The sequence below is a fragment of the Chiloscyllium punctatum genome, chromosome 22 (assembly GCF_047496795.1).
Source record: "Chiloscyllium punctatum isolate Juve2018m chromosome 22, sChiPun1.3, whole genome shotgun sequence".
Lineage (NCBI taxonomy): Eukaryota > Metazoa > Chordata > Chondrichthyes > Orectolobiformes > Hemiscylliidae > Chiloscyllium > Chiloscyllium punctatum.
In genome coordinates this window covers 80,087,857-80,107,208 of record NC_092760.1, presented here as the reverse complement: position 1 = coordinate 80,107,208, position 19,352 = coordinate 80,087,857, and the positions used below count along the sequence as shown (strand labels likewise).

Below are 19,352 nucleotides of genomic sequence, written 5' to 3'. Positions count from 1 at the left end.
TCGTCCGCCTTATTAACTTACTTTCTTTACTTTGCAACAAGCAGTCAGTCAATAAACCACACTTCCCCTCAGGACCCACAATCAGTCATTAGCACCAACCTACCTGGGGTCCACAGTCTTACAGATTTTAAATTACTTTTGGTCACAAACTGAGCCTAGCAGCTTACACCCATGTTTATAATATGAGATTTTAGAGCAACAATTAAAGGCTGAATGCAGAGTGAAGAGGGAGAAGACTCGGGATCCGTGTGATACTGACGGTGGTGGCAGTGGTGGGTCGGACTGGGGGGAACGAGCCGTTATTGTGGTACAGGCTTCGCCGGGAACTAGGCCCAGCTCGTCACCATGGAGACGACGTCACCGCGTCCTCGCGGCCGGGGACGTGCGTCCTGATTGGTGGAGGCAGCATCACGGGGAGACAAGGACTCGGGGGGGAAAGGAGTGACTGAGAGCGCGAGAAGATCCACTCAGGGTGATAGGGTGAGTGAGAGTTAGATGGACAGAGGAAAGAGAAACACCCTCCCCTCGTCCTCCCTCTCACCCCTACCCCATCCTCCCTCTCCACGTCCCCTACTCTCCCTCTCCCCTTCTCTCCTCTTCCCCCTCCCCTCCTCTACCCTCCCGTACCTTTCCTCCCCCTTACCCTTCCCTCACCCTTCCCTTACCCTCACCCTACCCTCTCCTCCTCCCCTACCCTCCCCTCCCCTCCCCTTACCGTCCCCCTCCCCTTACCGTCCCCTCCCCCTCCCTTCCCCTCCCTCCCCTCCCCCTTTCCCCTCTCTCCCCTCCCCCTCTCCCTCTCCCCTCCCCCTCTCCCCTCTCCCCTCCCCCTCTCCCCTCTCCCCTCTCCCCTCTCCCCTCCCCCCCTCTCCCCTCCCCCCCTCTCCCCTCCCCCCCTCCCCCCCTCTCCCCTCCCCCCCTCCCCCCCTCTCCCCTCCCCCCCTCCCCCTCTCCCTCTCCCCTCCCCCCTCCCTCCCCCTCCCCCCTCCCTCCCCCTCCCCCTCCCCCTCCCCCTCTCCCCTCCCCCTCTCCCTCTCCCTCCCCCTCTTCCTCTCGCCCCCCCTCCCCGCTCCTCCCCCTCTCCACCCCATCCCCCTCTCCTCCTCCCCTACCCTCTCCCCCTCCCCTTACCCTCTCTTTACCCTCCCTCCCTCACCCCCCGTCTCCCTGTCCCCCCATCCTCTACTCCACTTTCTCCTCCCCTTCCTGCCTGATTCATTGTCTTCACGTACGTATTCTACACTGATTTGTCCTGATGTGCTTCATTCACTTTCATGCAGTCTTTTATATCGTTTTTCATATCTGTAATAAAAGTTTTTTTGAAACCTTAAATTTGATTGTCTTTATTTTTGACCAGACGGGTTTCTTGAAGAATGACTTCAACGCGAAGTGATAAAGAAGATTTGAAAACAAAAGATTCTCATTCAGAACCATATGTGCCAAATGGTCGGTTGGAGATTGATGTCCGATCCAAGAGTTGTGATTTATCCTCTTCAGGGGATTCCACCACTTCTCTCCTCTCTCCTATTTATCATGATAGTTATGAAAGTGAAGATGAGGAAAATGAGTCTCCAAACAAGCAGGCAGACAGACTTTCAAGCAGAGATTCAGAGTCTACGCCAAGCAGTTGGAAAGACAGTGCCTCAAAAAAACCAGTAGTTTCTACTCCACATGGGCAAAAGAAATCCAGGTATACTTTTGCCTTTTAGGCAAATATAGGTTGGAAAAAAAGAGAGCCTCTGTGTTTTTCTCCTATCATGGTTAACAATGTCCTCAACTCCCTCAGTAATATTGTCATGATGTGGATGTGATGGTGTTGGATTGAGGCGGACAAAATTAAAAATCACACAATACCAGGTTATAGTCCAAAAAGTTTATCTGGAAGTACTAACTTTGAGTGCTGCTCCTTCACTAGTTACCCAATGAAGGAGCATCACTCTGAAAGTAGTACTTATAAGTAAACCTGTTGGACTATAACCCAATGTTGTGTGATTTTTAACAAAATAGTGTCCGTATTCTGTTTGACCTACCCTCTTTACTGCATTGCCCATGTCCTCCCCTTCAATCCTGCTCCTTGCCATCCTCTAGCCAATTTTGAATTTACCAGGTCAAGTGTCATTTTTGCTACCTACAATATGACTCTAGCACCATGCACATGTTGAACACCCAGCTTTATTTCCCAGAGAGACATTCTCTCCAGATAGTGCTTGTCCAGCATTTTAGCACCCCAGCTTTAAATTCCAAGCAATTTGATGTGCGACTATAGGAATCACCTCTTCCTGCACCATTGTCCTGGGACCAAAGCAATTCTTCTTTGCAAGACTTCTGATCCACTGTAATCAGTTACCACTGTAGTCCCTTCAACATTAGGAAAACAAAGTGCCAATTAGGTAATTGCCAAAGCCGATGTGTCCTTTTACTGTGCTGATATTTCAGTTAACCCATTGAAAGTTAGTCTATAAGTAACCAAATTCAGTGCCAAAGATGGTTACTTCTAGCCTTAATATGATTCTGCAGATCAGATTTGGGTCTGATCAAATGAATCAACAATATCTGCATTTCTCACTTGCTCTCTATGTACAGTACAGTCCTTTCAGCACAACAGTGTTTAATTTTTACTGAAAAGCTATATAGCTTGTGTAGTTTTTAAAAAATTGTAAAGATTTCTGATTTGTTAATTATACTTATTGAGTTAATTCTTTTTACAAAACAACATGCAGACTTAACATTTATTCTTGTCCATTTCAGTGATTGGTTGCTGACATTATTTTTTTCAAACTCAGTTTAATAAAGTTGCCAACTGAAACTAAAATGGGATTCTTCTTATTCAGAAATTGGCCTAATTTCTTCATTAAATCTATAATTTCCATATTAACCAATTGCAGATATGGTTACAGTTCAGTAGATTACATGTAGATAATGTACAAGCTTGGAATTTGGTTTGCAGGCTTATTCTGTTTAATTACAGCCTGAATTTCCAAGTATAGCATGTGTATTTATAACTGTTTTAAAATGTGGTGAATAAAATTAGATTGACTTGCTGTCGTATCAAAGGTTGTTTTGAACAGTGTTTGCCATTGGGATTGTGACATTTATAAGAGATATTGCTAGATCATTTCATGACATGGAAGAACTGTGTTGTCATAGACCTTTATGAAACGTCAAGAATGTTTGCAAAATAATATATTACTTTGTGAAATATGCTTCTTCTGAATAAAGTCTATAAAATTCTAATCTTCAGTTCTGTTTCTACATAGAGACAACAATTGGTTGAAAAGAGAAAGTCTGCACAGGAGTTGTAATTTGGAGTTTTTGAGAGATTCCACCACTTCTTTGCTCTCTCCTATTTACCATGATAGTTATGAAAGTGAGGAGGGGGATATTGAGGCCCCCATGACACCTGCAAGTAGAACATCAAATAAAGGATTGATATCTACTGCAAGCAAACAAAAAAGCATTCCGTCAAAAAGACCAACGGTGTCTACTGCAGTCAGACCAAAAACATCCAGGTACAGCATTCAACAGTTGTGAGATCTGCAAAGGGTCATTAATTCATCATTACTCAAATTTTCTAAATTATACTTTTAATTCAGCTTAGCCAAAAAAAGGTAAACCAGAATTTTCTGTAACTAAAGATAGTATCCAAATGTGAGAATTCAGAGATGGTGAATGCCGATATTAAACTACTTTTTTGGCCACTGAACTTTAAATCTTTCATTTATGCCATTTGTCTTAATTACTTCAATACATCCACATAGTTGAATAGATATCGTTGTTTAATTGGCAACTAGGTGTGGTCTTAGTGGGTGATTCATCTTTTAAACCCGTAAGGCTGCAACGCCTTTTAAGAGAAAGTATACAATTAATTTGTTGCCTTCAATTCAGTCCTTCAGCTTTAGAGTAGAATGTTTAAATATAAGACATCTATATGTTGCAGCCCCAAAAAGTATATGAACCAGGATATGAAATTGCATATCACAATGGATTGTCTATCCATTCCAGGGTTTTAAAGTTCTACTGATTGAGGATCTATTTTGCAAATTTCGATGATCTATAATCTTAGACTGAAAAAAAAAATCCTGTAGTAATTGAAACAATTGTTTTTCTTGTTAGAACTAATTGTTTCTTCAAATACTATACCTCAAATAATGGATGACACATATTTTAACTGCACAGTACTGAATTAGTTTGTTTTGGACACTTTGTACTTTTATATGGTCAGAATTGGTACCAGAAATGATCCTAACATAGTTTTCTTGTTCTTGCTACACAAAGATACCATAAGCTAATAATTATGTTACTGTTCTGGTAAGAGGTCTAGACGATCGATGGGAGGCATGAGTTCAAATCCCACCGTGACAACTGGGGAATTTAAATATAGTAATTGTATGATTCCAACTGCAAACACCAGCAAAAAATACAATAATCTCTGTACCAATACCACCACTTTAGAGTACTCAAAATCTGAGCATTCCCTTCTGTATCACATCTATTAGGTTTGACTTAGCTATTTATTTTGATTCCCGTTCTTGAAAGTTTGATAACATTTTCCTTGATTATTAATATCATTGAGCTTAAATTTTCTTGAATCCTTTCACAGTTCCAACCAAACACTTCTGGCATGAAATTTCAACTTAAAACTCTTACACCAAAATAACGTAGTTCACAACTGTTCCAAATGAACTCCTCTCTTCAGGAGAAAGTGTTCTTCACCCAAAGCCACCAGGACATCTGCACCTTATGGGGTTTTTCCTAAGCGAAGAAACAAGTTCCTGATTCTTCTAAACTGAAAGCAAGCCAATGCTTTTCAATGTTTATTCTGTCTGATTATAAATCTTATTAAGCTAAGAGCTCTCTCTGGCTCTCTCTCTCTCTCATATCCTGGTTTTAAAAATCATGGCTCCAGAACGAGTAACAAATTAATTATTAAACATTCTGCATAATCCTGAATTATAAAACTCAGAACAAAACCCACATACCTCTAGTTCACAATCCAGTCTCTAAAATAAGTGTCAGCTTGGTACCTTTATACCTACTGGCCTTTGATAACAATAATATGAATGATCTGTTGTTTCTTATCCAACTTGTGCAATGCTCCCAGATTGCTTGATAGTGTAGTTTGAAAATCACTAATTGCTCTGTACCTCTGTGAGAGTTATCAAGGATCTGTAAAAGTAAGATATGTATGACTCTTACATTTTTCCTGCATGTATATTTTCAAGTGCTCCATGCACTTAATACACCGACTGCTGCAGACATTGCATAAACTCTGTAATGAAGAATTACTTTGTTCCAAAGGTTTACAGCTTCATTAAGTAAAGACAAACTCAGTGAAGAGGAAGAGCAACACTATAAGGGAGGTGATCTTACTGCCTGGGAGAAGTGGCTTATCAAGAAAGCAAAGGAAGAACGCATAAAAATACAGAACAAATTTCAACAGGCAAGTCTTTCAGTTCATGTGCCTAGGCCACTAAATTTGAAAGATTAAATGACACAGTGCGTCTGAGTGGGTTTATAGTGAATTATACTGTTGCCTTATTGTTCTTTGTTTTTAGATTACTGAACTGAAACCAAAAGAATAGCTAAGGACGATTGAATAAAGACAAACATCTATAAATAATATTATTGGTTATATAATGGATTAGTTATGATGAAATTCAAACAAAATGCTTGTTTCACCCAATTTACTGGCTACTTTTTAATTACAGACTGTTTGTGTCAAATAAAAATAATTTCAAGGACAATCTTCAGCAAGTGAAATCTGTTGAGCTGAATTCTCGAGATCCACAAATTTAATTGAGTGTTTATTTGAACTAGCTTCAATGTAAACCAGTTTACTTGCTATGACAAATCACCTCCCATACTGGCATAATTAAATTAATTTTGATTTTTCTGTTGCCAGAAAATATTTCTTGATTGTTGTAAATTGTGCAGTCCAATCAAGTTAGATTGGACTGTATTTTTCAATTTGGATTTTTCCTGATACCAGTGATCGGATTTTGACCATTTTTTTAATGTAATGTAGGTCTCAACCGAAATTAAACCGAGTTGTTGTTACTGTTGATCAGATTTTCTTCCGACAAAATCTTGCAATTTTTATTAGTATAGTGAAGCTCTGTTGCTGCCTGTTTTCTTTATTTATTTGGCAACCAATGCTTCAAGGTACAACTGCTGAACTGATGAGGAAAACTCAAGTGGCAATAGGAATTTAAGCTATTAAATTCTGTTGTAGCCAATACAGATGCCTGCCTTTCATCAGTTGAAACTCAGTTGTAGCTGCTATTAGCCAACAAGCCACAACATTGATGCATCAAGCACTGCACATACTTTATTGTAGATTAAACTAAGGAGTTATAAGACTGATGCATTAGGCAGGAGCTGAGCATGCTGGGAAGTGATGCAGTTGGGAATGGAAGGGGGAGTAGAGAGAAGCAATTAGATGATCAAATGCATTTGGATCTTCTAGATAGCATCAATTAAGATGGATAGTATAGGATTCCTCACCTTTAACTATTCCGTGATCAATATTTTGACCTTTGCATTATAAAATACAACAAAAGTTTCTCACGAGCACCCAAAGATGAAATCATTTTTGTACGGTTTTTAAATGTAAAAACGCTTTATTTATTATAGGAGATGGCATTAAAACAAGCAAAATTAAAAGAAGAAGAAGAACGTGAAAGGAAGAGGATTCTTGCAGAAGCTGAACATAAACGTTGGGTGCAAAGAAAAAATGAAAAGGTAAAAGCACATAACTTTGACCAAATAAAGTAAAAGTAGTACATTTGGAATGTAAATTTGATCTCCTCATCTTAATCTTTGGAATTTTATTCCAACATGTAATGGTGCCAAGGAGACTTATCAGAAGTATACCAGCAATGACATGACTTTGGCTATTTGTAGAGACTAGAGAAGTTGAAATGGTTCCATCTGGAACAGACTAGGTTAAAAGAAGACTTCATGAAAGATGCTTATCATTGGAATACAGTAGGCCATTCAGCCCCTCAGGTCCAATGAGTTCAAAATCTGATGGTCTTTAATAGATTAATTATGATGTAACTATTTCAACTAGATTAGATTCCCTACAGTATGGAAACATGCCATTTGGCCCAACAAGTCTGCACCAACCCCCTGAAGGGTAACCCACCCAGACTTGTGTGTGGATCAATAACTAAAGTGCTCAAATTGTAATAGTTGGTGCAAAATAGCTTGAATGGATAAAATTTATGAACTTTTAAAATCTGGAATATGCATTACCTGAAAGGTCTGTTATGATCAGGTGAGTTGTAGTTGAACAGCTTCCTTTTTCTACTCATCGGTTGGCTGTGTCAGGTTTATATGGAAAAGGTATACTTGCCAATTTGATCAATATTTCACGTACTATGGTGTCAAAATCCACAAGCGGCCAGGTTTTCTTGAGTTTTAACAGGAGATTAGCTTTATTCTATTTCATCGAGTCAAAGTCAAATAATAAAATGCGATCTGCACACTCTAAATTCACATGCACACAGATTAGAATGAAGAACATATTCAGCAAAATTGACTACATTCCTGTGTGCTATACCTCCATGTAGTATATTAATTTTGGAATGCTCCATTGATTTCTCAATTTCTGCATCTATATGGAAATATACAATTAAGAGAGGCCAAGCACACTCCCATTTTGAGGGATGTTCATTGTACAGCAGCAGCTGGAGTATGGGTTGCACCCCTTCCTGGACTTTTAAGATAAAACTCAGTTTTGTTCAAATGAAAGCAAAGTGTTTTGTTTCTGCTGGAGGGGAATGTCACTAATAAAAGCATTGAGACAGGAGGGAGCTCCCTTAAAGTCCATTCGAAACCTGTTTCAGGTAAGGAGCCTGCAGGTTTTTAACATTTTGTAGACTCAGTTGCTTGCCTTGCACTGAATAAATTAAAAATTATCAGTGGAAAGAAAGCAAAACGGCTTCCTTCTCATGTTGATAAGCAGATCACCAGAACTCCATAGGAACTGTATTTTTTTTTAAATAGCCCTAGGACTTGGTAATTTTGCATCAGCTATGGCTCCTTTTTTTGTTGCTTTAATCTTCCTTTGTGATAGGCTGTAGGTTCAATATGTCAGAGCTGACCCCACAGCACTTTCCATGTTTGTATATGTCAATCCAGCTATTTTCTTGAACTATTGCACCTGTGTGTATGTGTGTGTTTCTTTGGTGTTACTTTTGAGTGTTTTTAAGCAGATCTTTGCTGTTTGATTAACTCCCATTCTCAGCTCTGCTGTTTCTTTTAGCCTCTGTCACTGGCCTTTTTTTCTTGCACTCCCTTGCTTTATTAAAAATTGTCACTTCTTTTAGTACTAATCCAGGTTTTGTTTTAAAACTCTTTGCTTTTTAAGTCAACGACTTATGTTGTGTAGCGACTTTGATGTAGAATGTGCCAAGTTACTTCACAAGAACATTATCAAAAAAAAATTTGACATTGAGCCGCTTAATGAGTTATGAGGGGAGATATCTAGATTCTATATCAGAGGTAGGATTAGAGAGGCAACTTAAATGAGAGGAGAGGGGAGGAGGGAGAATGAGCCCCATGACAGGAATCCTCGTGCTTAGAGTCTCAACAGCTGAAGGCATGGCTGTAAATACTCCAAGACTCATGTCTTTAGTTGTGATAAATGACATGAGTTTGTTTTTTAACCTTTCCTCTGTTAACTCACTATTCTCTTCATAGTAACAGCACTAACTCCTCTTTCCTTGCTTCAACCTCTGGTTGTCTTTTTGGATACTATAATCTCTGTAACTACTGAACTTGCTTTGTAAAACTTTCCAGCATTTCGTATCATCTGACTTTCTATTTATAATAGCTTTGGTAGTCAACAAGTTTGTAAGTAACATTACATTAAGTGATTGTAAAGACCTTTTCTTAACTTTTTGATATTTTTATTGTGTATTGAAGTGGGAAAAGAACTCTTTTGAAAACCAAGGATTGTTGAAGGATTATTGCAGTTTTTAAGTAGTCAGCAAGTTACCTGACACTCATTGTAAGTGGTGTTACACTGCTTTTTGTGTGGCATGTCCCACCTTCACATTGAGAATACCCGCTATTGTGTTGTATGGAACTATCCCATGTTAAATGGAACAGACTTTGAGCAGATCTAACAGTTTAAGACTGGGCATCTATGAGGCACTGTAAGCCATCAACAGCAACAGAATTGTACTCCAGCACAATCTGCAAGGTCATGGCCCAACATCCCCAACTCATTACCATCAAGTCTACTTCAATGGAGAGTGCAAGAGCCCATGTCAGGAGCAGCACTAGGCATACCTAAAGATGAGGTGTCAACCTGTTGAAGCTCCCAAACAGGACTACTTGTTTTTACAAGCATTTGCAGCAAAATGAAACCAGAAGTGCCAAATGGATGATCCATTGTGGCTTTCTCCAATAGTCACTAGCATCACAGATACTAGTCTTCAGCGAATTCGATTCACTTCAGGTGGTATCAAGAAACAATAGCAGGCATTGGATAAGGGCCCTGACAACATTCCAGCAATAGTCTCCTCTAGCAAGCTGTTCCAGTACAGTTACAACAGTGGCATCTATCCAACAATGTGGAAAGTTGCCCAAGTATGTCGTGTACATAAAAAGCAGGACAAATTCAACTCAGCTGATTACCGCTCCATCAGTCTACTCTTGATCATCAATAAAGGGATGGAACACATCGTCAGCAGTGCTATCAAGCCACACCTACTAAGCAATAACCTGCTCACTGGCACCCAGTTTGGGTTCCCCCAGCTTCACTCAGCTTCTGACCTCATTACAACCTCAGTTCAAACATGGGAAAAAAAAAGCTGAGTTCCAGAGGTGAGGTGAGAGGGACACCACAGTCACATTCAACCAAGTGTGCCATCAAAGAGCCCTAGTAAAACTGAAATCAGTGGATACTGGGGGCAAGCTCTTTGCTGGTTGGAGTCATACCTGACACATCCACCACATCCAGTCTGACCCCACCACCAGAGACACATTTTCCTCCCCACCCCTATCAGCATTCCGCAGAGACCATTCCCGCCACGAATTTCTCGATGGGTCCATGCCCCCCACCAACCTACCCTCCACTCCCAGCACCTTCCCTTGCCACCGCAAGAGGTGTAAGACCTGTGCCCACAACTCCCCCTCACCTCCACCCAAGGCCCCAAAGGATCCTTCCACATCTGACAGAGATTTACATCCAAACATCTCATCTACACCTCCATTGCTCTGGATGTGGTCTCCTCTACATTGGGGAGACAGGATGGCAATTTGCAGAACGTTTCAGAGAACATTCCTGGGATACACACACCAAACAACCCCACCGCCCTGTGGCCGATCACTTCTTCTCCCACTCCACCAAGGAAATGCAAGTCCTGGGCCACCACCACCGCCAAATCCTAGCCACCTGACACCTGGTGGTAGAATGCCTCACCTTTTGTCTTGGGACCCTCCAACCAAATGGTATCCATGTTGATTTCACCAGTTTCCTCATCTCCCCTCCCCACCTCATCCCAAATCCAACCCTCCAATGTGGCACAGCCCTCTTGAATTGTCCCACCTGTCCATCTTCCTTCCTACCTATCCGCTCCACTCTCCACTCTGACCTATGATCATCACTCCCCATTTGCAACTGCCTTTCCTGCTACTTTCCCCCACTCCCCACCCCACCCTCCTATTTATCTCTCAGCCTCCACCCCCTCCAATTCCTGATGAAGGGCTTATGCCCAAAACGTCGATTCTCCTGCTCCACCCATGCTGCCTGATCTGCTGTGCTTTTCCAGTGCCACACTTTTCAACCACTGCTCTGGTCAGCCTTAGTTATGTGCTTAAATCCTGAGGGTTAAGTTTTAACCTGCATCTTTCTAACTTGTACAGGACTGCTACCAGTGAACTGGCTTCTGATAGTGGACAACTTTGCATTTCAAAAAAATGGGCTATTACTCATTAATTGCAATTGAAGCTAGTTAAAAGATGTAAAATGCCAAGGTGGACAATTCTAGAAAGGTAATTTCAGATTGCAGGCTCCTCATAGGTGAGAACTCTGCTACTGAAAATTAGGAAAAGGGCAAAATAGGCAACACTCAGGTGAGGAGCCATTGCAAACTGGATCTTGAGATTGTAGTGTAAATGATGCCATGACTACGGAACCTTGACTAAGGGTGAAGATTCTGGAATCATTTGAGTTTGAGATTAGTTTAGAATACCTGGTCGGCATGGACGGGTTGGACCGAAGGGTCTCTTTCCATACTGTACATCTCTATGATTCTATGACTATGACTCTAACCATTGGATCTGATTAAGAAGACCAGGGTAATTGAGTATATGGTACATAATTCAGAATTAGATATGGGTGGAGAGTTTTGAATAAATAAGAATGTTTTCATTTAGAACTTCCCAAAAATAGCATAGTGGGCCAAAAAACTCCGATGTTGCTTATGAATTTATCAGAATGTAGGTGTGAAATTATTTTATAAAGTGAAGTAGTTTCAGTGTTCAGACCTTAAAGGAACTGCACAAATCATTGATTTTAACATTGCACATTAGTTTGAGGCTTTAGTTTGAATCTGACCTAGAATTAATTTAGTATAAATTCTGTATCCTGTGATCCTGGCCAATAGCTACCTGATGAAGGAGCAGCGCTCCAAAAGCATGTGCTTCCAAATAAACCTATTGGACTATAATTGTTGCATGATATTTAACTTATAGAATTAATGGGTTATCGTGTTTCTCTTATGGTCTAGCTCTTCTATTTAAAATTAGTTTCAACAATCTGATCCACCAAATATTTAAAATCAAATACTACAAGTTCAAAGCAGTACTTGAGTTCCTGTTTGCTCATGCATGTGCATCTGCTTTATTTACGATCTGTGTTGTGAGACTGATGGGAGAAGTGCTATGGAAATCAAGCCCTACTACTCAACAAGATGTACCAAAAGTGTAACAATCTCATTTAATCACCACTTTCCTCATCTCCCCTCCCACCCCACCTCATCCCACATCCAACCCTCCAACTTGGCACTGCCCTCTTTGTTTCTCTTTATCAGTGTTAACTAGAACAAAATAGACATTCACAAGGTTTCTCACATAAAAAAAAGTCACATGTATATTGAAGGCAAAATATATTCTTACAATGAGTAATAAAAACGTGTTTTCAACTAAGCTACTATGCAGATCTAAACTATATCCCCCTTCATCCCAAACACACAGATACATATTCATACCAGGTCAAGATAATAAAGGTAGGGTGGGTGAGTGGGACTGGATGGGATGCTGTTTGGTGGGTTATTGTGGACTCGACAGGCTGACTGGCCTGCTTCCACATTGCATGCAAATATGTCCTCATACTTACAAGTGGGTATTTTATGTTGTCTTGTATTATGTTCTGACTTTCATCCAAATTGACTTAACAATGCACTCAAGAATGGAAACTATTTGCAACCGAGGGATTGCACGTTCTTGGTATTTCTACTGTAGATGTGGATCTACAGTACATTGCTTTGCACTCAGCTGTGACTGGAAGAAAAAATATTACATAAGATCTTGATTTTTGACAGTTGGAGAGTTACATGATTGTCCTATCAGGTTTATTATTGATATATATGAGATGAAACACATCTCCGCTCTCATTGCGCATCTCCATGGATATGACAAATTAATAATTATTTGTTTTACAGGGACATAAATAAGTTTGTTTTTTTAACATCATAATTCTTGCATCTCTATATTCTATTGTAAAGACCTGCCTGTTGCAGGTGAAGAAAATTTGCATGAATTTTTACATATGCTTATTGTGTGGCCAATTTATTGGTTACAGGAGAAAATGGAAAAAGAAATAAAGCATCACAAAGAACAAGAGGTAAAAAAAGCCAAGGAACAGGAAAGACGGCTCGCAGCAGGAAAAGCAGGTGAAAAATTTCAAGAATGGCTGAAGAGAAAGAAGTTGCATGAAATGGAGACAAAAAGGATAGAAAAGGTAGGATTATCTTTCCTGTTATTTTTCAGTAGTGTTATTCTTGACTGTGTTATCAAGAATCTGCTTAAATAGTGTCACGTTGTAAAATTGTATTAGATTAAAATTCATTTTATCCCATAATTTTATGTACGGGATTAAAATTTTAAATGCAACAGTTGCAGGATCCAAATAACAGGATATTGTAAATGCTTTCTGGACTATAATTAGACTTAAAATTACACATACAGTTTCTGCTTCCGATATATTACCATCAGCACTGTTCTGCCTCTCTGTCTTGAATTAAGTAACTGTTGGTCTCCATATGGTCTCCGTGTTATCAAGGCATTCAAATAGGAGAACAATTGCTTGCCCTGATGGCTCTGATTTTGATCAGTAAGCAATAGCAAATATTATTTATTTTGTCTTATATCTTAAGGATGAAGAAGAAAAAAGAATAGCTGAAACACAAGAAAGGAAGGAAAAGGCAGACAAGGTTTACCAAGAGTGGTTAGAAAAGGTCAAAAACAGGCCTCGGACTGTCCCAAGCAGCTTTGGTTATGCTAATGGTAAACTCACAGGTTTGTGTCATTTTCCTCTCCACGTGGTCCATATTTAAAGTCACTCTGTTTAGCATTGTTTCAGTTTAATATCCGTAGCTTGTGAGGACCAGAGACCTCATTTAGTGACACTAGATTCATTATAACATTTGCATGACCTTATCCAACTGGCACAAGTTTGACATGACATCTCCTTCTCCAAGCCTTCTGACTTGTGGTTTCTCCAGGTATCACACCACTGTCTGAGTTCTGGAACAGGAACTACACCCAATAGGCCCCAGACCACCCATTAGAGGTGCCACGTGACCATACCACAGTTACTAACTGGTTGCTTTGCCTGAGAAATGCTACTGTCCTCAGGGATATGATGAAGTCAGTCTACAAGGTGCCAGCTACCTTTGAGCTCAGCAGCACGACCCTCCCATTGACCTGCAGAGCACTGACCATGACTGGGTTCACCACTCTGCTTCACAGAAACCTGGCTCAACCCATCCATTCTCTCAACTGCTCACTTCAAGCTGATGGTTTTCCTATCTATCGTATTGATCGTACAGCATCCTCGGGCAATATAAGGGTGGAGGGGTTTGCTTTTTAATCAACAATTTGTGGTGCACAGAAATTGCAACCTGGGCAGCCATTGCTCCCTAAACCTTGAATTCCTCACCATCAAATACCGCCCCTTCTATCTACCACAGGAATTTACCACTGCTTTACTAACTGTACAAACGCCACAAGCAAAGGTTGAGGAAGCTCGGGATGTGCTGTACTCCACCACTAACACCCTGGAGACGGAACACCCTGAGGCCCTGTTTATTGTAACTGGTGACTTCAATCAAGCCAATCTAAGGAAGGTATTGCCCAAGTACCACCAGGGCCCCAAACATTTTAGACCATGGCTACACCTCTGTGAAAGATGCTTACTGCTCTATCCCCTGCCCTCATTTCAGGAACTCCGACCACAATGCCATGTTTCTTCTCCCAGCTTACAAGGCAAAAACTCATGCAGGAGACCCCCCTCGTGGATACAGGTCCAGTGCTGGTCGGAGGAGGCAGAGAATCAACTCCGGTGCTGTGTGGAATCGGCTGCTTGGGCCATGTCAAACAGTGCGCAGGTACCTTGGACAAGTACGCCACTACCGTCACAGACTTTATCAACAAGTGTGTGGAGGACTGCATACTGAGGAAGTCAATCCAGGTGTTCCCAACAGGAAACCCTGGATAAATCAGGACATACAGGACCTGCTAAAAACCAGGCGTGAGGCCTTCAGATCAGGAGATCCATTCAAATATAAGGAATCCAAGTAAGACCTTCGCAGAGCCATTAAGACAGCCAAGGACCAATACTGATCCAAACTAGAGACCCAAACAGACACCTGGTGACTATGACAAGGACCGAATGACATCACAGGTTCTAAAAGGAGACAGTACAAGATAGCAGACAATGACATATCCCTCCCAGATCATCTCAACGTCTTCTATGCTCGCTTTGAGCAGAATTTCGGTGGAGAGGTAACACCTACTCTGACAAGTCCTGTCGACCAATCCCAACAGTCACTGCATCAGAGGTCAGATCAGTTTTCCTTTGTGTGAATCCAAGGAAAGCAGTGGGACCAGAGGGAGTACCAGGCCGTGCACTCAGAGCATGTGCAGATCAACTGGCAGAGATCTTCTCGGACATCTTCAACCTCTCCCTGCAGCAGACCACTGTCCCTGCCTGTTTCAAGAAGGCCAACATCATCCCTGTGCCAAAGCAGGCTCATGCAGCATGTCTCAATGACTACCATCCAGTGGCCCTAACTTTGGTGGTCATGAAGTGCTTTGAAAGGCTGCTCATGGCATTAATCAACTCCAGCCTTCCCACTACTCTTGACTCACTCCAATTTGCCTATCGGACCAACAGATCCACATCAGATGTCATATCACTTGCCTTTCACTCCACCCTAGAACATCTTGATACCAAGAATAGCTCCGTAAGAATCCTACTCATTGACTACAGTTCAGCCTTCAACACTGTTACCCCTCGAGACTGATTACTAAACTTCGTGATCTCTGACTAAACCCCACTCTCTGCAACTGGATCCTCAGTTTCCTGACCCACAGGCCTCAATCAATGAAGATTGGGGACAATATTTCATCTTCAATAACACTCAACACTGGAGTTCCCGAGAGATGGGTACTCAGCCCCCTACTGTACTCAATGTATACCCATGAGTGCATCGCCAAATACCAGACTAATACCATTTACAAGTTCGCTGATGACACCACCATAGTCAGTCGAATCTCAGATGGCGACGAAACAGGCTACAGATGGGAGGTGGAAAAATGGTGCTCTGAGAACAACCGAGCTCTCAATGCTGGTAATACCAAAGAACTCATTATTGGCTTTCGGTGGGATGTTATTCGTGCCCCCCTACACATTAACAGCACAGAAGTGGAACGAGTGGAGACTGTCAAGCTCCTGGGAATGGTCATCCACAACAAGTTCTTGGACTCTTCATGTGGATGCATTGGTTACAAAGGCTCAACAACATCTTCTTCCTCAGGCAGCTGAGGAAATTTGGAATGATCATGAATACTCTTGCCAACTTGTATAGTTGCGCCATTGAGAGCATTCTGTCTGGATATATCACTACCTGGTATGGCAATAGTACCATTCAAGATCGGAGAGGGTTAAGAGAGTGGTGAACTCGGCCTGAACAATCACAAAGGCCAACCTTCCATCCACCAGGCTCACTGTCAAGGAAAGGCCGCCAGCATTCTCAAAGATCCATCCCACCCTGGCAATGCTTTTCTACAATCTCTACCATCAGGGAGAAGGTACAGAAACCTGAGCACATGCACCAGCCAGTTTCAAAACAGTTTCTACCCTATTGTTGTCAGAATACTGAATGGACTCACCAATTCTTAGCATTCGCTTTTACCTGTGTTTTGGTTTTTGCCACTATTTACCTATTATTTACTATCTATGCTACTTAACTATGTGATCTGCCTGTATTGCTTGCAAGACAAAGCTTTTCACTGTGCCTCAGTACACGTGACAATCAATTCAATTCAACTTAATTCAGTCTACCCTCTCCTCAACAGCTAGAATGCAGGGCCCCCACAATACACTGAGGCTTACAACTGGCTCAACAGTGCAGGAGGACTGCTGAACTTCATCAGACCAATCATGCCAGTATTCTCTGCCCCAAAACCCCAAGGATGTTTCTACAATCTTTTAATTTATTTTCTACTGAGAAGGCCCAATAAACCTATCTGTAGTTTTAACATTGATTCCTATTCACTTAAAGTTGTGATTTTTAGGAATGCAAACTTGACTTGAAGTGTGACCATCTGTACCTAAATAAAGTAAATGTAACCATGTAAGCGTGTCGTCCATTTGAAACTGTATTTGCACAAATGAAATTCAAACAAAACTATGGTATTTAAAAATATTATCGCTGAAGAAACATGTAAAATGCAAACTGCTCTATTCAGATTGTTAATTCAGTAAGTTTTCTCTATTTTGAAAATGTTTACTCATTACAAATTAAATAGGACAAATTAGAGTTTGGAAGGTACTTGTATTATGTTGCAAGATTATGAAGACTTGCGAGATGTGAGTGAACTTAGTGGAGTTTGAATGTCTTAACCTTGAGATATGTTATTGCCTTGCAACACATTTTCATGTGTGTTATCTGCATAAGGAATTCCATATCTTTTATAAAAATTATTATCCTTCATATGCCAATTTATTATTTATCCTCAAGTTTGACCCATTGTGTAATATTTTGCAAAATATTCTATAAGAATTAACTCTTAAGTTAATTGCGTGATCTGGAACATGCCGTTGGATATCGTTTCTTAAATATTTATTTCAAAAGGCAACCTGTATTGAGAATTATGTGATCCGAATGCTAACCATTAATTTAATCCAGTGAGGAAAGGAATAATTTCTGGGGATTCAGCTATTAAGCTTCACTGCTACTCAACAACACAAAAAAAAACACCTTCCTCTTTTTGACTTTTATTGACTTCATGCTTCTCCAGCATATCACATTTCACACAGCTGCCTGTGGGACACCAGGATGTGTGCATACAGCTTTCAGAAAAACATTGTAGAGATTGCAGGGCCGTGTTCTTTCTGAGTGCCATCCTGCTGCTGATGCTGGATCAGCAGCTTTTGTTTCGCAGCTGGTTTTGATTGCCCATTGCTGGCTGCTGTTGTGCTGCGTGGAAGTAAGCCTGCCCTATAGCCGTGCTTTGATGTTGTCGAGTGCTGTCATTCCTTGTTTGGTTGATAACAACCAGAACAGTCTCCTGTTTATCGCACTCCAGTTTGACAAATGTGTTCCAGCTTCCATCAATGTTTGTGAAGATCCGCAGAAAGTTTAAGTTTCCCTTGTTGTTTGACTTCACATTTCTCTCTAGTGTGAGGACTGGAGGATATGCTAGCTTTTGCCATATATGGTGATAGATGTTTCTTTCAAATTTCAACTTGTGTAAAAGAAATGCTGCTGTTTATTTACAATGGACCCTTTTTATTCTAATTGACTTTGCCTTTCCCAAAGTAAAGCACTTTAGCCTCTACATCTCTTCTTGACGGTTTATTGAAATGGAAAACTTATGGCGAATTGTGAATCTAACACTGCATGAGAGAACCACAAAGCACCAAACTACACTTCTTTATTTTCACTAATGAAAGGAAGATTTTTTTTTGGTTTTCTATAAACTGTTGACTATTGATATAGTGTTTTTGAAGAAAGTAATGAAAATTGTATTTCTATTATTTCCTGAACTTTATTTGCACTCCTGCTGCGTCAGTTCTGGAAATATTAAATAACTTGCTGCTTTACATGTATTTCGCTTTTCTTTTGGGTTGTCTGGAATATCTTCAGGCAAAATTCCCTTGAGTATCAACAATTTTGATTTGCCTTTTGAAACAATGTAGATCCCCATCAGGGAGAAGGTACAGAAGCCTGAATACACGCACCAACCAGTTTTGTAACAGTTTCTACCCTATTGTTGTTAGACTATTGAATGGACTCACAAACACTTAACATTTATCTGTACCCGTGTTTTGGTTTTTGCTGCTATTTACCTATTATTTACTTATTTATGCTACTTAACTATGTGGTCTGCCTTATTGCTCACAAGACAAAGCTTTTCAATGCGCCTCAGTACATGTGACAATAAATTCAATTCAACTGTTGTGACAATTTTGCAATTAATGTCTTATAGGTTACTATGATGGATGTTCATACCCAGCACCAAGTTACTGTAATCCCGTTCCATGGAAGCCCATCCCTGTGCCACACTCTGAAGACACCATGAAAAAAAGAACTTGCAAGACGAAAGAGAAGCCAAAATCCGACTGTGTATATAGAACACATTCAAATATGGCTTTCAGACCAAAGGACAATCTAATTGTTGGAACAGCTTGGAAGAAATCAAGATGACTATTTTTTAACTGGCGGCGTTAATAGTAAATCCAATTATTTAAATTTTCATTCGTGTACTTTTTTTATGTTAATGCCAACGATATATTTTTGATCCATATTTGGATTTGAATTAAAAATAGTTTCATATTCCCTCATGAGTCTCATCAATGCTGTTTTTACTAAAATTTTCATTAAACAGTGCAATAGAATATGAAATATAGTCTTATGAGTGTTTTCTTAATAAGTCAGCCATTTCGCAAAATTATAGAAATTAACAAAATATAGTGCATTCTCATATTATCTTTCTGTTAATGAAAACTGTTTGCCATTTTACAGCAATGAAAAGTAGATTGGAGAATTAGTTCATAGACAACTGTCAGTAGTGCATTCTAGGACAAGAAGTTGAGGAAATAATTTGGA

The 19,352-nt window shown here is 40.4% G+C and overlaps 1 protein-coding gene across 4 annotated transcripts; it reads left to right on the top strand.

The window, feature by feature from the left end:
* The first annotated feature begins 401 nt into the window (after positions 1-401).
* Positions 402-19,082, top strand: LOC140493807 (coiled-coil domain-containing protein 34-like). Of its 4 annotated transcripts, none has more exons than XM_072592697.1 (8): positions 402-480; positions 1,358-1,690; positions 3,258-3,509; positions 5,299-5,440; positions 6,634-6,741; positions 12,818-12,976; positions 13,392-13,521; positions 18,733-19,082. In XM_072592697.1, the coding sequence occupies exons 2-8, from the start codon at positions 1,374-1,376 to the stop codon at positions 18,948-18,950; spliced, it is 1,326 nt and encodes a 441-aa protein (XP_072448798.1). In that variant the 5' UTR covers positions 402-480; positions 1,358-1,373; the 3' UTR covers positions 18,951-19,082. The 4 variants fall into 4 exon arrangements, with proteins under 4 accessions (XP_072448798.1, XP_072448796.1, XP_072448799.1 ...); XM_072592695.1 differs by having other exon boundaries at positions 13,392-13,533; XM_072592696.1 differs by lacking the exon at positions 402-480 and adding an exon at positions 1,132-1,228 and having other exon boundaries at positions 13,392-13,533.
* Positions 19,083-19,352: the final 270 nt, after the last annotated feature.

Bases quoted from the DNA above. Each gene is read 5' to 3' on its own strand.
- LOC140493807 (XM_072592695.1), top strand. From the start codon at position 1,374: ATGACTTCAACGCGAAGTGATAAAGAAGATTTGAAAACAAAAGATTCT. The intron at 5,441-6,633 runs GCAAGTCTTTCA...TATTTATTATAG, and splicing joins TACAGAACAAATTTCAACAG to GAGATGGCATTAAAACAAGC. The intron at 6,742-12,817 runs GTAAAAGCACAT...TATTGGTTACAG, and splicing joins TGCAAAGAAAAAATGAAAAG to GAGAAAATGGAAAAAGAAAT.